General features: G+C 36.8%; 1 protein-coding gene across 4 annotated transcripts; it reads left to right on the top strand.

Moving 5' to 3' along the window:
- Positions 1–7,930: 7,930 nt before the first annotated feature.
- LOC111441089 (zinc finger CCCH domain-containing protein ZFN-like) lies at positions 7,931–14,602 on the top strand. 4 transcript variants are annotated; one of them, XM_023078008.1, is made up of 9 exons: positions 7,931–8,109; positions 8,310–8,553; positions 10,548–10,720; positions 11,427–11,489; positions 11,913–12,032; positions 12,392–12,679; positions 13,333–13,377; positions 13,497–13,661; positions 13,913–14,602. In XM_023078008.1, exons 2-9 carry the CDS (start codon positions 8,460–8,462, stop codon positions 14,192–14,194), a joined length of 1,230 nt encoding a protein of 409 aa, XP_022933776.1. In that variant the 5' UTR covers positions 7,931–8,109; positions 8,310–8,459; the 3' UTR covers positions 14,195–14,602. The 4 variants fall into 4 exon arrangements, with proteins under 4 accessions (XP_022933776.1, XP_022933779.1, XP_022933778.1 ...); XM_023078011.1 differs by having other exon boundaries at positions 8,310–8,535; XM_023078010.1 differs by having other exon boundaries at positions 10,548–10,705; positions 13,913–14,194.
- The last annotated feature ends 425 nt before the right edge of the window (positions 14,603–15,027 follow it).

Below are 15,027 nucleotides of genomic sequence, written 5' to 3' on the forward strand. Positions count from 1 at the left end.
GAAAACCCTAGAAGCATTTAGTAAGGTTTCTATTTCTTACCTAAATAAATAACAAACCCAACATCTCTAATAATTTTGTTGTTTCCTATGTTAATGGGTTTGTTGGATGTCTAAGGTTCTACACACTTTGATGTCTTTGAGGTTGCTCGCTTGTTGGTTGAGAATCACTTTTCGTTTCTTAACTTTTACAGAAGTAACAATTTAGTCTTTGAACTTTGATCTGTATCGACTTAGTATTTATATTTTCTATTTCTATTTTGTAGTAGATATTATCTGCTTTGGCCCGTTATACGTATTGTTGTCATCTTCACTGTTTTGAAACGTGTCTACTGTAGAGGATTCCACAGATTTATAAAAATGTTTCGTTTCCCTCTCTAATCGATGTGGAATCTCACAATCTTTGAGGATGCTTCGTTCCCCTTGGGGGCCCAGTGTCCTTGTTGGTACACTACCCGGTGTCTGCCTGTGATATCATTGTAAAAGCTCAAGCCCACTGTTCCTCTTTATGGAAAGGGAAACAAAGCATTCCGTATAAGTACATAGAAACCTTTCTCTAGTAAACACATTTTAAAACCTTGAGAGAAAACCCAGAAGGGAAAATCCAAAGAGGATAGCTCCTCTTTGGGACAATATCTATGGAGAGGGGAATGAAGCATTCCTTATAAGTACGTGGAAACCTTTCTTTAGTAGACGCATTTTAAAACCTTGAGAGGAAGCCCAGAAGGGAAAACCCAAGGAGGGCAGCTCCTCTTTGGGACAATATCTATGGAGAGAGGAACGAAGCATTCCTTAGAAGTACGTGGAAACCTTTCCCTAGTAGACGCGTTTTAAAATCTTGAGGGGAAACCTAGAAGGGAAAACCCAAAGAGGACAGCTTCTCTTTGGGACAATATCTATGGAGAGAGGAACGAAGCATTTCTTATAAGTACGTGGAAACCTTTATCTAGTAAACGCGTTTTAAAACCTTAGGGGAAACCCATAAGGAAAAACCCAAAAAGGACAATATCTACTCATGGTGAGCTGGAATTGTTGCATCGTAGTCCATAAACTTAAATTTTGCGACGATTTAGTCCTTGTCGTGAAAGCTGCTCGTATCCTTTAACACGGGTGTTTCGTGTAAGCATGTGAGTTCACTTACCACTCTTACCAAACAAGTCACCAATTCTTTAAGAAACTCATTTCATAATCTTGTAGCTTTGGTGTTCCCTTTGAGCATTTTTGCCTTTCCCCTTTGCTTAATTTGGACTCTAAGTGCATTCCAAGCAATGTGTAGTGGAAAGAATCTAAACCCTTTTGAGAAAGAGAGAGTTTGAATGTGTTTAACCTAATCCACTTTTTACCTTTGGTAAAACTTTGCTTTTGTTTAACATAATTTGTTCATTAAGCAACCTCATTAATTAGCTTAATTAATCCTCCACTTGTTAATTAGTTACAACCCGAAACGCTTTATGCTCCAATTTTAGAGGAAAACGACGTACTCCTACACAAGTCGACCAATAGAGCAACATTCCTAATGGTGTCGTATAAGCTATCATATACAATGAAAAGGGTTCATCAACTTATCCAAAATACTCTTAATTTCTCTACTTCGACATTTCTTCTTGACCATTTGCAGAAATAGACGTGTTCAAAAAACTCAATAACTCAAAAAATTCGATCACCCAACCGAACCTAACCTGTTCAAGTTGGGTTAGGTTGAGTTGGATTCAAATAAATGAAAATTTTATGGATTGGATTAGTTCCTGAGTTCTCTTAGAACCAGATTGAGTTGAACCCAACCTACTCGAATTTATAGTTAATTAAAAAAAAAACATTTTTAATTACCATTATGGATTTATTTTATTTTTATTTTATCCCATAATTATTTTTTATTATTTATTTTCCAATCACTCTCGACAATAATTTTTAAATATTTAAAAATAAATAGATAGATGTTTTACGAATTAATATTTTACTTTTATTAAAAAACAAAAATTTTAATCTGACCCGAACAATCAAACTAACTTAACCCAGAAATTTATGGTTGGATTATTAACGTGAGTTATTTGAATTGAAAAAATTGACGTTCGGGTTAAAAAATATATAAACCAGACGCAACCTAATCCACGAACACATAGAACATTATTTCGGACTTAATTCGTGAGAAATGATCCAACAAGAACATAGCCCAAGACAGCCCAATAAGAAAATGGATCAGTTGCCTTATTTTTATTTTATTTATAGATTTTTTTTTCCATTTTTAAGAATAAAAAATAATATCTTAACCGTTGAACTATATCACGTGATCGAAACAGAGTATAAGAGGCTTGACGTCATCTCCACCTTTATTTGGGTTATCACGAACAATCTACTTAGGGTTCGATTTTCAACGGTTGGCAATTAAGCATAGTGGTTGTAATTGTTGCATGACTTAACCGGAACGACACGAACCAACGACCATGCAACATTTAAATATATTAATAAAAATGATAGTTTTGTGATCATTACTCTTCGGTAACACTTTTTTAATAGTTCAATATTAAAATTGAGAGCGTCGGAATATTAAAGTCAAAATCGAGAAGTATTCAAACCGTAAAAAAATTATTTGTTAAGATGCAACACCAAATTAAAGGAGGAGTACATGAGTGAACCGAGACCACATCCAATTGAGACCGGTCCTGAAGATAAGATAATTAAGAAAGATTTAAAGAAAATGAAAAAATTACCACCTACCCTTTCTTTTGTCCTAGAATTTTTCCTGTGATGCATTTGAGTAGGGACAAAATATGTTGGAATAACTCGTGTTGGTCTGTAGAGATAGTCAAAATGTCAGGGCCAACACGTGCGGAATCCGAATCTTGGACATGGGTCGTTGCATAAAATCATAGTCTCAAAAGCTCCAATAGTGAAATATACCGTAAAGGTTTAAAATGACCAATTTAGTGCATATGAGTGAGGACAAAATATGCTGAAATGACTCGTGTTTGTCGGTAGAGATAGTCTTCATTCTTAACAGAGAGGAGTAGGTAACGTGACCATTTCGCAGGGGATGTAGGAGAATGTCAGAACCAACACGTGCCGAATCCAAATCTTAGACAGGTCGTTGCATAAGATCATAGTCTCAAAAGCTCCAATAATGAGATACAGCGTAAAAGATTAAAACGACCAATTTAGAAGCGATAATAGTGTAGTGCTTGAGAGGTCCTAGCAACTTTTTTGAATGATTAGGGCCTCTCTTAAATATGAAGATTCTCGTGATATCAACTTTATGAATGTATATCACTTTATTCTTATTATTTTGTTACTTCATAGCCCATTGCTATTGCTTTTGCTATCATTTACTTTTCAATTGGTTGGTAGTGATATATAGTTTATTCTTTCTCTCATTTCACCAATAATTCCCATCCCTAATAGATCTTCACGATATTTAAGGACGGCTAAGATAGCTCATCAGGCTAAACGATATCACCTGCTATTTCCACTATGGTAGTAGTGTTGTTCAGCTAGACTTAGATTGGTTAGAGTAGTACGTGCTCCAACATTGTGGAAATGGCCAAGGGTCTTTTGAATATAGTCACTATGTTGTTAATCTGTCCCCGGGAGAGAGGCTTGGGACCATGTAGGTTGACCCAGTAGCTGGCCGTCACACGGACAATCTCATTCTCCAAACCTAAGTGATTTTATGCTTGTGTGGGAGATCTGGCTATTAACCTCCCATGGATGATGTTCAGGCTAGCAAACGCCATATTGTCCCACTAGTACTTTATGATAGTGCGTCTCAACCTAAGACGTTGGTCACTCACTACATAAGTCAAAAAATAGAAATGGTGAGATTTAAATCAGAGATGCTCGAAACTTTGAGACACCCTAGTTATTCTGACTCGAACTTCCTAGAGTCTAGAGTTAAGCATGTGGATACTTACTAGGTTAGGTGTAACGACCCAGGCCCACCGCTAGCATATATTGTCTTCTTTGAACTTTCCCTTTCGGACTTCGCTTCAAGGCTTTAAAATGCGTCTGCTAGGGGTGGATTTGGGGGAGATCCCACATCGATTGGAGGAAGGAAAGAGTGCCAACAAGGACGCTGGACCTCGAAGGGAGGTGGATTGTGATGTCCCACATTGGTTGGGGAGGAGAACAAACCACCATTTATAAGGGTGTGGAAACCTTCCCCTGGTAGACGCGTTTTAAAGCCTTGAGGGAAAGTTCGGAAGGGAAAGTCCAAAGAAACAATATCTACTGGCAGTGGGCCTGGGTCCTCTACAAGTAAGTTACTTAAAAAAAAAAATTATGGTTTTCAGTTGACCAAATTTAATAAAAATAAATTAATGTCAAACTAAAAATAAATATTAATGTCAAGTCAAACTCAAATTTAAAACCATATAATTTTTTTTTTACTTATCATTTAATTTAATAAATAAGCATTTATCATCTTCAAAGCTAAAATACTTGCATTTTGATAAATAATAATAATAATAATAAATATGTAGGGCCCTTAAAAAGTGATTAAAAATTAATAATAATATAAAAAATGGTTCCCATCATAATGATATTATTAAAAAAAGAAGGAATATTAATTATGTAGTAGAATTAAATAATTTGTATATAATATTTCTCCCTTGTTTTGTCTATGACATGTGATTTTTTTGCGTACAAATATAATTATAAAGTCAACAAATTGATAATAAAAGGGAACCTAAATGGTCCCATTGGAATATGGAAGGCTTCAAAAAGTATGTTTTTTTTAATATATATTAGGCAAAGTTTGGAATTAAATTTAGGGTCGTGTTTGGTAGGTTTAGACGTATTCATCGAAATGATATGTTTTTTTATTCAACTAATCCGATAAATGATTCTACTGTTGGGGCCGAGAAATGTAAATACATGCAATTATGCTTCGAAAGAGAGCTGTCTCTATACTAGGCCAAGTCATTTGACTCGAGTCCAAGGTCTCTCAATACAACGTCACATCTCATCTTGGTTCCCAATTAATATGGCCACATGTCTTGAAGTCATCCTAAGTCATAAGGTGTCGTCGACCATCGCAACTCACTCTGTCATGTCATCTAAAATGGGCCCACGTGTCGTTCGTAATATCGAGATATCCCACACATCCCTTCATCCAGGTTCGATTGAGGTATTGGTCGTTCTGTGTTAATGCCATGTCATTTATGGACTCTGTATCGGATAGTGGGTGCATAATCTAACCTCTGACACATGGGTTGTGGAGCAATACCGACACACTTGTGATGTTCAGTAATGTATTTTAAAAACCCATTTCAAAAGAAGTTGTCCGAGACACTCGCCTCGTAACGCTTGCCCTCACTGTGACACACGTATGTGCCACATGGTAATTGTCTTAGGTCACAGGGTCGAGGGGTGGTGGAGAGTTGACACCATAGCTTGCCCTCACTGTGACACACGTATTTTCAATCTTCCTCGGGTAGACGTCATTTTGGCGAACAGTCATATGGTGTTATGGAGCGTCCGTTCGGTGTCTGATTGACACGAAACTTGGCGAGAATTCATATTTCATATGGAAGGACTTGACTCCAGAACCACATGCACAAATTTCCTTCGGAATCTCAAATTTTGAGGTTAAGGCTGGGGCCTTACCTAACCCTTCAACAAGCCTATCTTTAACACTCATGTTTGCTCGTGGCCCTTCTTTTGTTTATGCCTTGTCTTCTTTTGTTTTGGAAGGTCAAAAGTTTCATTTTGAGGCTATATAAAACCATGTATATTATCTTTGTAAAAGAGACGGGAAAATGGAGTATAAGGAGTATTTGTGCTTTCCTTTGGCCAATGACTAAGTTTCTCTGCAATTCTGTGTAGCTTAAGTTGCATGTAGAATAATTCAAGCTTGACACGATCAATCTTGCATATGGAGTAATTCAAATCTTAAACAAGTGTTCTTGCCTTCAGATATTTGATTAACAAGGTAATCACGAATCTTACTTCCCTTGTTGTGATTACTTATCATTCGGTATTAGGGCTTTCCCTTGGGTTGATTCCTTCTCAACTTGTCTAGGCCCTCGCGTGGTCGGATGGGTACCACTCGATGGTCGTCTCATTACTTGTCCCTACTTGATGGTCACAACTTACTCTTTTCGTAGTATGGTTGGGACACCATGCATTCCCCTTAAATGATCAACCCTAGCCTTGATGATATGAACCAAGAGACATCAATCATAACATATGCTTCAATGAAGATGTGAAGAAAATATTGTTGAAATCATCAAAAGATATTTCAATTCATGCAAATGATAAGATAAGGAATCAATACAAGGGGAATAAGATTCGGATTACCTTGTTGATCGAATATCTCAAGCAAAGAACACTTTGTTTGAGATTCGAATCACTCCAGAAGCAAGATCGATCATGTCTAGCTTCAATGATTCTTGTTGATCAAATATCTCAAGCACTTGTTTGAGATTCGAATCACTCCACAAGCAAGATTGATCATGTCGAGCTTGAATGATTCTACATGCAATCTAAACTACATAGAATTGCAAAGAAACTTAGCCATTGGCTAAAGCAAAGCACAAATGCTTCTTTTGATATATCTTCTAAGTCTCTATTACAAATACAACATAGATGGCTTTATATAGCCTCAAAATGAAACTATTAAAGGCATTCCAAAAGTTGTAACATTCACACTTTATGGCCATAATTAGCCATTATGTAATTGTAACCTAAAGTAATTAAATAGTCTTAAAATACATTAATGAAATACAATAACTCTAAATTGTAATCCACCCAAAATTTATCATATGAAACTTTATTCTTCTTCAATGTTGCATGAATTGAAATATCTTTTGATGATTTCAACAATATTTTCTTCACATCTTCATTGAAGCATATGTTATGATTGATGTCTCTTGGTTCATATCACTTGACCTCTTGATGAGCTCGACCCTAGTTTTGACCTTGACTCCTTCTTGAGGTCGAGAAAGGTGTTTCGGGCTTTGGCTAAATTCCCTTCTTCTTCTCTTTGCTCTAAGACTCGGGCCTTCCATGTTTTAGCGAGCTTGTTTGGCACTCGATTTTTTTTTTTTTTTGGTGTGAGCTTGGTTTTATCTTTCCTTCTATTTTGAGTTTACCCTTTTGATCCCGAATTACCCAAAACAAGTATTTTATTAAAAAAAAGTCACAAACTCGAAATAATTTTGTACCGAGAACTCCATCCTCACAAGTTTTTCATAAGAAACATCTTGATCCCCACATCATTAAATGATGAATTTTGTAAAAAGAAGAAAGAAATATATCATGGGGACGAGAATGGAAATTCATCCCCATATCCACTCCACTTCGTCGACATCTCTATCTATTACAGTGAAAATTGAAATGTTAATTTTAAGTCATTATCTTTTCAGATTTATTCCATTTTAGTATCTGAAGTTTGAAATTATATACGTTGTTGGTCCTTAAGTTTAAGAACATATATTTTAATTCAACAACACGTGGGAGTGACCGTTCGGACCGTGTTTTTTATGCAAGAGACTCTTCACTTGACCAAGAATTCTCGAATCATCGGTATAGGTCTTCCCACTTTTCCAACTCTGTTGGCTAGAATTACTTCTATCTCCTTAGTGTCTTTCTGTTTCGGATCGATCCTAGGTTTGGCAATGACATTTGGATGATTGTCGTTCGCTTTATGTTACTCCCATGGATTTCGAGGTGAATATATAAATAAATAAATAAAATATATATATATATATATATATAAAAATAAAGAAAAAGAGAAAAAGGAAATGCGAAAGAAAGTAAAAAATAATAATAATAATAATAATAATTGGAGAATTATAATAAAGAAAGGAGCTGAAAATGGTATAACTGTTGAAAGAAGCGGTCCGAAGGTGAGGGTAAAGGTGTATACGACGCGCAAGGAAGCGCGTGAGAGACACTCGCTCGGGTCATCCACCCACTTTGTTCTTACAGATTCACTTCCCTTTGCACTTCCACCACTGAAAAAGAAAAAGGCTAAAATGTTAGCAGAAATCTGTTGAACGTGGCGGAACCAAAGCGAGAGTTATTACCAAATCCTTTAATCGCGAGAGTCTTCTAATCTTCGTCGTTCGTTTTTCCTCTCCAATAATCGTCAGCAACAATGGAGGGATGGATGTTTTGGTTGGTTTCGTTACTCTTTTCTCTCTCTTTTTAGTTTTTTTGTGTGGAGAGGAGAATACAACGCCCTTTTCTCTCTTCCTCTCTCTCTCTCTCTAAAAAACCCACCTACAGAAAATCCTCGATCAATCCCATATACTCAATTTTTCGTTTCATTCCTCTGTTTTCCCCGTGATTTTGTTTTTTCTTTGGTGTTTGAGAAGGAAATTGGATTGTGGGTTTTTGATTTGATCGGAATTGGTGCTTTGGAAGTGGTGGATTGTGGTGGAAATGGGGATTTGGTTGGTGGGTTTTGATGAGATGAGTTCTTCGCCGGCGATGGGGCGATGATTTAACGACGATGTTCCTAAGCGATGGAATACGATTCTGGAATTCCGATGTCTGTGACGGAGGGACACTCCTCTGCTCTCACGCCGTCCTTGCGCGAAGGTTCTTTTGCTAATTTCGGTATCGTTTATTTGTTTCTTTTTCCCCTTTTTTCTCTTTCGCACACTGCATTTTTTTTTTAACTCCGTTTTTTGTTGTTTGTTCTTCTGGGTTTTTGTGGTGTCTGTGTTTCACTGATCCATTTCGATGCACAAATGTTCTTTGTGATTGTTTGCTTGTTATATCCGATTTTTGGTTTCGATCTGTGCTGTATGAATCTGTTTTGCTACCTTTTTGTTCATGTTTGTTACTGGGTTTTTAGTTTCTAATGATATAGAGGAAGAGATTGAATTAAAATTTCTGAAAATTTCTGGTTCATATCGTTGTAGTCAATCTCCATTGAAGGCACTACAGTTGCTCTGATGATGGTGTAATCTGTTGGCTATGTATTTTGTTACTTTTACTAAATTCCTGTGGAATAGAATGTGGCTGATCCATCTTATACCCATTTGTTACCTGTTTCTACTTTTTATGATGAAGTTTTTGGGTTCAAAGTTGGGTAGTTGAGTTGCTCCCTTGAAGTTATGAGGTTCGTTTTATGATAAACGTAATGTGATTGAGAATCATAAGAAAGGAAATGAGCACGACATCATTGCTAGCCCTCTCGATAAAGCCATCAACTTTGTGAACATTTTGATAGAAATCAACCCAAGGGAAAGTTTTGGAACGAATTACCTTAATGATCTAGATCAAGAGTAAAGAAAACTCGTTTCTAAACTCGTGATTTGAATAACTGCATAAGAGGTTTGATCAATACCACTTGAATGACTCTAGCATGCAAGTTCTAAACACAAGAATTTGTAAAGTAAAAGCTTAGCTCTTAACAAAACTAAAATAGAAACTCTCATGACCATCAAAACCGTAATTGTAACATATTTCGTATCAGATTTCAGATCCTTTCGCATGATAGTTTCTTCGAGTTATGACTTCCAACATTAGCCCTGACCACATTGTTCTGAAGTGTTTAGGTTTGCCAACTAAAATCCTTGCAGAGTTGAGTCACCATATAATAGCATTATTACAAACACCGACTTATAGTAAGAAACAGAATCTCTGAATGGAATTTGAGAAAGGATGAGGAAGAATAAATTATGGCAATACCTCGATTACGAAACTTGAGAATTTAGGATGTTACTTTTCTCATAGTGAACTCGCTTGTAATAACTATAGCTCTTTGAACACAGCTTGGGTGATACCTACCACTATGTCTCTAAATATAATTCCATTCCTGTTATGTTGGAGCTATACCATAATTGAACCACCGGAAAACTGTCTGATGAAGTCACATTCTCACTGTCACACTAACAATCCTATCTTGCTGTAGAAGATGAATCTAACCCTCTGTTTGCCTCATTCCGCTTTTTCATGGCACGCCCACAAGGTAATCTAAATGAAAGAATTACCTTAATGCGACGCCATTTGGGTTCATTTTACATTATGAAAGATTACCCTGATGTTGTTTGCCTCATTCCGCTTTTTCATGGCACGCCCACAAGCCCAAAAGATAAATGTTTTGCCTGTGGACTACTACATAATTGAAGTCAGATGTGACAGCAGCCCATCAGGTTATGTCAATCTGCTTAGCAACAGTTGTTTTGGAAACATTTCCAACCATTAATATATCGTTCCTTGGAATATAGACAATGTCTACAAACTTGTGTTCATGGTCCACAGACACTAAAAGCTTTTCTTCGTCCGTTAAAGATTAATAGGGACACTCTATACCTTTACTAAAGAAGTCAATCAGGTAGGGGAAGTAGGAAAAACTTTACTAAAGAATTTTATGTTCTTCAATGCGACTTGGAATTGTTAAGTTTCTTCATTGCTTCTCCGAACCATATATTTGACCGTACCCATCTATGCTTTTAGCTTTTGCATGCGTGCTTGTTAAAACGTGAGCATCATGGATTAACAGTATAGTTGTCAAGATTTGAACGTTTATTTTTATTCTCTCTTTGCTTTTCTCATCTATTTTCTTCTTTATGATTGAAGATTTACTTATCAATATCGTACAGATGCACTCTGGCAAATGAACTTGGGATCAGGTGAAATAATGGGATCTGGATCTTATCCCGTGCGACCTGGAGAGCCAGACTGTTCTTATTACATCAGAACTGGCCTCTGTAGATTTGGAGCTACATGTAGATTTAATCATCCACCTAATAGAGAGCTGGTACTAAGCAAAAATGTGATCCATTCAGTATTTGGTTGATTATATTCAAATATAAAATCATGATAAATATTTTCAATTCCTTCTGCCCTTTGGGAATAATTTATTCTATCTGATTTGGGGCATGTACCTATGAGCAGCAGGTTAGACACTAAGCAATATTATGCTGGCACAATCAATTAAATCTCTCCACAAAAAATTGGGTTCGTAACCATGGAGGCAAGCTTGTGCGATAGATAGATGTAAAGATATTATGTTCAAGATCAGGTTCATATAGAGTTGTATTGTCATTTTCTGTTCCGAACGTGCTTACTGAACTAGTACTGAGCTCCTTAAATTTGATTGGGATAGAGAAAAGAGAAGGGAATTATAAATGGTAAAATTGCATTTAACCTTAACTTAATAACCTAATTGTTCCTAACCTTATACTGTACAACCCTGAAGCCCAAGATGGGGAATTGTTTTATTTTCCGAACAGGTTTGCCCTTTCGAGTACGATCCTTTTGTTTGTTTGATTATGTGCTGAACTAAGGGCATCAGAAATTTCTCCCTGAATAATGTGTTTGCTCCATTTAATCTAGAAAACACACAAAATACGTTTGCTCGTTATTTTGATTGCTATTTGAAGCTAACATGGAGTCATCTATAGTAGTTAAGAATCTCTTCCTTGGAAGTTTTGCAAGTCAGTTTGTGACGGAGTCGATTTACTACACTTTACTTTCAGGCTATTGCCACCGCGAGAATGAAGGGGGAGTTCCCGGAAAGAATTGGACAACCAGAATGTCAGGCATGTATTTATTTAATTATCTTTACTTATCTAAAATTAGCGTGTTACATCATGCCTCGTAAATTTTCTCTCAACATTTATTCATTATGACATATGGGATGTGCTCATTTTCTTCATCAGATTCAGTGATGAAATGTGGCTAATTTACACCAAACCCACCGTATATATAACGATCTGAAATGTTATTTTCGTCGTAAAGTTTTGGTTTAGAAGAATGAGCTCTCTTGTATATAATTATCCTTCAAATTTGATTGGCTTAGATATCATATTGTTTAGCTGGGTCTAGAATCTCTAGATTGGAGCTTTGGTAATTTAACTTTGAGATTATTTTTCTTGCATTCTGTAGTTTCTTGGATGCTGCAGGTTTTATAAGAACTTTAATTGTTGACTATGAAATGACATTTTCATTTGCGCATAATCCAGTACTACTTGAAGACAGGAACTTGCAAGTTTGGGGCTACGTGCAAGTTTCATCATCCTAGAGACAAGGCTGGGATTGCTGGAAGAGTTGCCTTAAATATTTTAGGCTATCCACTTCGCCCGGTTAGGATATAACTACTCTCTTATATTCATAGCACGCTTTGTGCAGTTCGTAAGTTTTTGTATGTTCTTGTTCTCTCTCATGCATATGTACGTTAAGATGAGCACGTATGTCAATGAAAAGTTACAAGGGAAGAAAAAACTAGAAGACTAACTCTTTGGTGAAAACTTATAGGAAATTGGCACCTAAACACAGCTTATTGAAGTGCAAATAGAAATTAAGAACACAGCTAAACAACAAAAATGGTGTTTGACATGCCAACTTGCTAAGTTCAGATCTTCCTTTGTCAATTTATCTGTGCTTTTATGCTAAAAATATTTGTTGTCCATTCTCCCTCTCCCCCACATCCCCAATTGTGCAGAGTGAAACTGAATGTGCTTATTATTTAAGAACTGGACAATGCAAGTTTGGAAATACATGTAAATTCCACCATCCTCAACCGACTAATATGATGGTCTCACTGCGTGGCTCCCCTATTTATCCAACCGTACAATCGCCAACTCCTGGTCAGCAGTCGTATCCAGGAGGAAGCACAAATTGGTCAAGGGCTTCCTTTATTCCTAGTCCACGATGGCAAGGCCCTTCCAGTTATGCATCTTTAATTTTACCTCAAGGAGTTCTCTCTGTTCCAGGCTGGAATACATTCAATGTAAGTTCTATTCCTTTCCCGTGTTCGAATAAGTATGATCTACGCTGTCATGTTTATTTACTCTGTTTTTATTCAATGCATGAGTGTTGTGGAATACGAGTCGATGGAAATGTCTGTTACCTAGAAGAAAATTATTCTTTTAACTTTTTCCTTTTGATTTGAATGTTTAAATGAGTCTTCCTAAGACATCTTTTTCCATGTTGATGTTGCATTGTTTCATGGGCAACTTGCAAGACCTTTGCGGTCGATGGATCGAGTTAATATTCCTATCAAGAAACCAAAAGAAGGAAACAAGAAAACATGGAAAGTGATAGAAGTTAATATGTTCTATCACTTGTACTCGAGTTTTGTATACCCCGGGAATGATTTCGAAGATCCAAAACAAAAAATAATGGTATTTGCTAGCAACAACATAATGGAGGCAGTCAAACAATATAGATTGATCCGAAATCTGATTCGAATCAATATAACACCTATGGGTACATAAGAAATGTATTGAACCGATTCTTTTTAATGAATAGATCCGATCGCAACTTCGAATATGGAATTCAAAGGGATCAAATAGTTCTATGATTGGCATCCTTATACCGCTTCTTTTTGGAATTCTTTAACCGTTCACAGCGAAGTTACTCATAAGGTGGTGATTTTTACAGGATCAGCTAGGATCAGTTTCATCATCAGAAAGTCCACAACAAACGGTGGGGACATACTCAGATTTATGAAGCTTAACACCAGAGTGAATGACTAGATCCAGGATCTGTAGTAGTCTCTTCTCTGATATGTTCTAATTAACCTTTTTCGGTTTTTGGCATTGCAGAGGGAGAATGTATTTCCTGAGAGGCCTGGCCAGCCTGAATGTCAATTTTACATGAAGACCGGAGACTGCAAGTTCGGTGCCGTTTGTCGATTTCATCATCCCAGAGAACGAGTAATTCCTGCTCCAGATTGTGTCTTGAGTCCAATTGGCCTACCGTTGCGTCCGGTGAGTTACGATACTACTTTTGATTCTCTAATTTCCTAAGCAATATATGGATCTACAGTAAAAAAAAAAAAACCCTTTTCCAGCTTTGATTCAAGCATGTTTCTTAACCCATGTTGAGGAGTTATGATGGTTGTCCTATGGTTTTTTTACACAGAATTCTGATGGTGATTCTGCATTATTGTTAGATTATTTTTATGATCTGTTAATATGAGGAGAGCTGGTTTTTATGAATGTTGTTTTTCCATGAACAGGGAGAGCCTTTGTGCATCTTTTATTCGCGTTATGGGATCTGTAAGTTCGGTCCAAGCTGCAAGTTCGATCACCCTATGGGAATCTTCGCATACAATCTCTCTGCAGCGTCAACACCGAACGCCCCAGTTCAGCATTTGTTTGGGACGTCATCAGGAACTACTGCACTGAGTTTGTCATCTGAAGGGCTAGTCGAAGCAGGATCTGCAAAGGCGAGACGACTATCAATCACAGAGACACGAGAGATGTCATCTGATGATGAAAACATCGAGGCCGAGGGCTGAAGGTCGTAAGTCGTTTCTACTACCCCTTTTACAATCTTTTGGAAGATAAAAAGAAGAGAGGTATTTGTGTAAATTGATGATGCCTGGCTGGAAAAAAGATGTGTACAGGGAGGAGGGTTCATGTAAAGTTGATCCTGTGTTTCTGAAAATGCATTTCAGAATATGGTTAGCGCAGCAGCAGATGATTAATTCCTCTGAATTTATGTTTCTGCTTTGTATAAAAAGATCTGCAGCAGATGATGTCGGTTTTTTGTTCTTCCCCCTATTTATGAACAACTCTTCTCATTTCTCCCAAACCTTTCTCAAATTTGGGATTCTAAATTCTTGTAAACAACACAACGCTTGCTGTTTTCCCCCAAATTTTTATGCCCTTTTTGGCTCTTCAATCAATCAATAATCATCTTCTCATCATGGGTTTCGTAGATTTCAATTTTGTAACAGTCGAGATGAAGTGCAGTCGCTTGAGCTCCAGCTCCAGCTCGAACAGCAAGAGAGAGTTGAGGCAAGAGAGGAAGCAAGCGACTCGATCACTATCACCTTATTTCATGTCACTGTCTCAAAGTAATTGTTATAGACATCTATCTCGTTTCAGGTCACTATCACTATTGCCTTGTTTCAAGTCACCATCACAAGGTAACTATTCTAGACATCTCGGGTCACTCTTTCATTGATTTTTGTCCAATATGGGTTACATTTAAGGTAACTCTATGGATTACTTGCTTCAAGATTTAGATTAACTTCATAGTCCTAAATTGGAAGGAAATTAAACATGACACCACAAAACATTAATTGAATGATTTGACTAAAACCCTCTATGTTTTTTATTTTATCCA

Source organism: Cucurbita moschata, unplaced genomic scaffold (assembly GCF_002738365.1).
Source record: "Cucurbita moschata cultivar Rifu unplaced genomic scaffold, Cmos_1.0 Cmo_Scf00003, whole genome shotgun sequence".
Taxonomy (NCBI): Eukaryota; Viridiplantae; Streptophyta; class Magnoliopsida; order Cucurbitales; family Cucurbitaceae; genus Cucurbita; species Cucurbita moschata.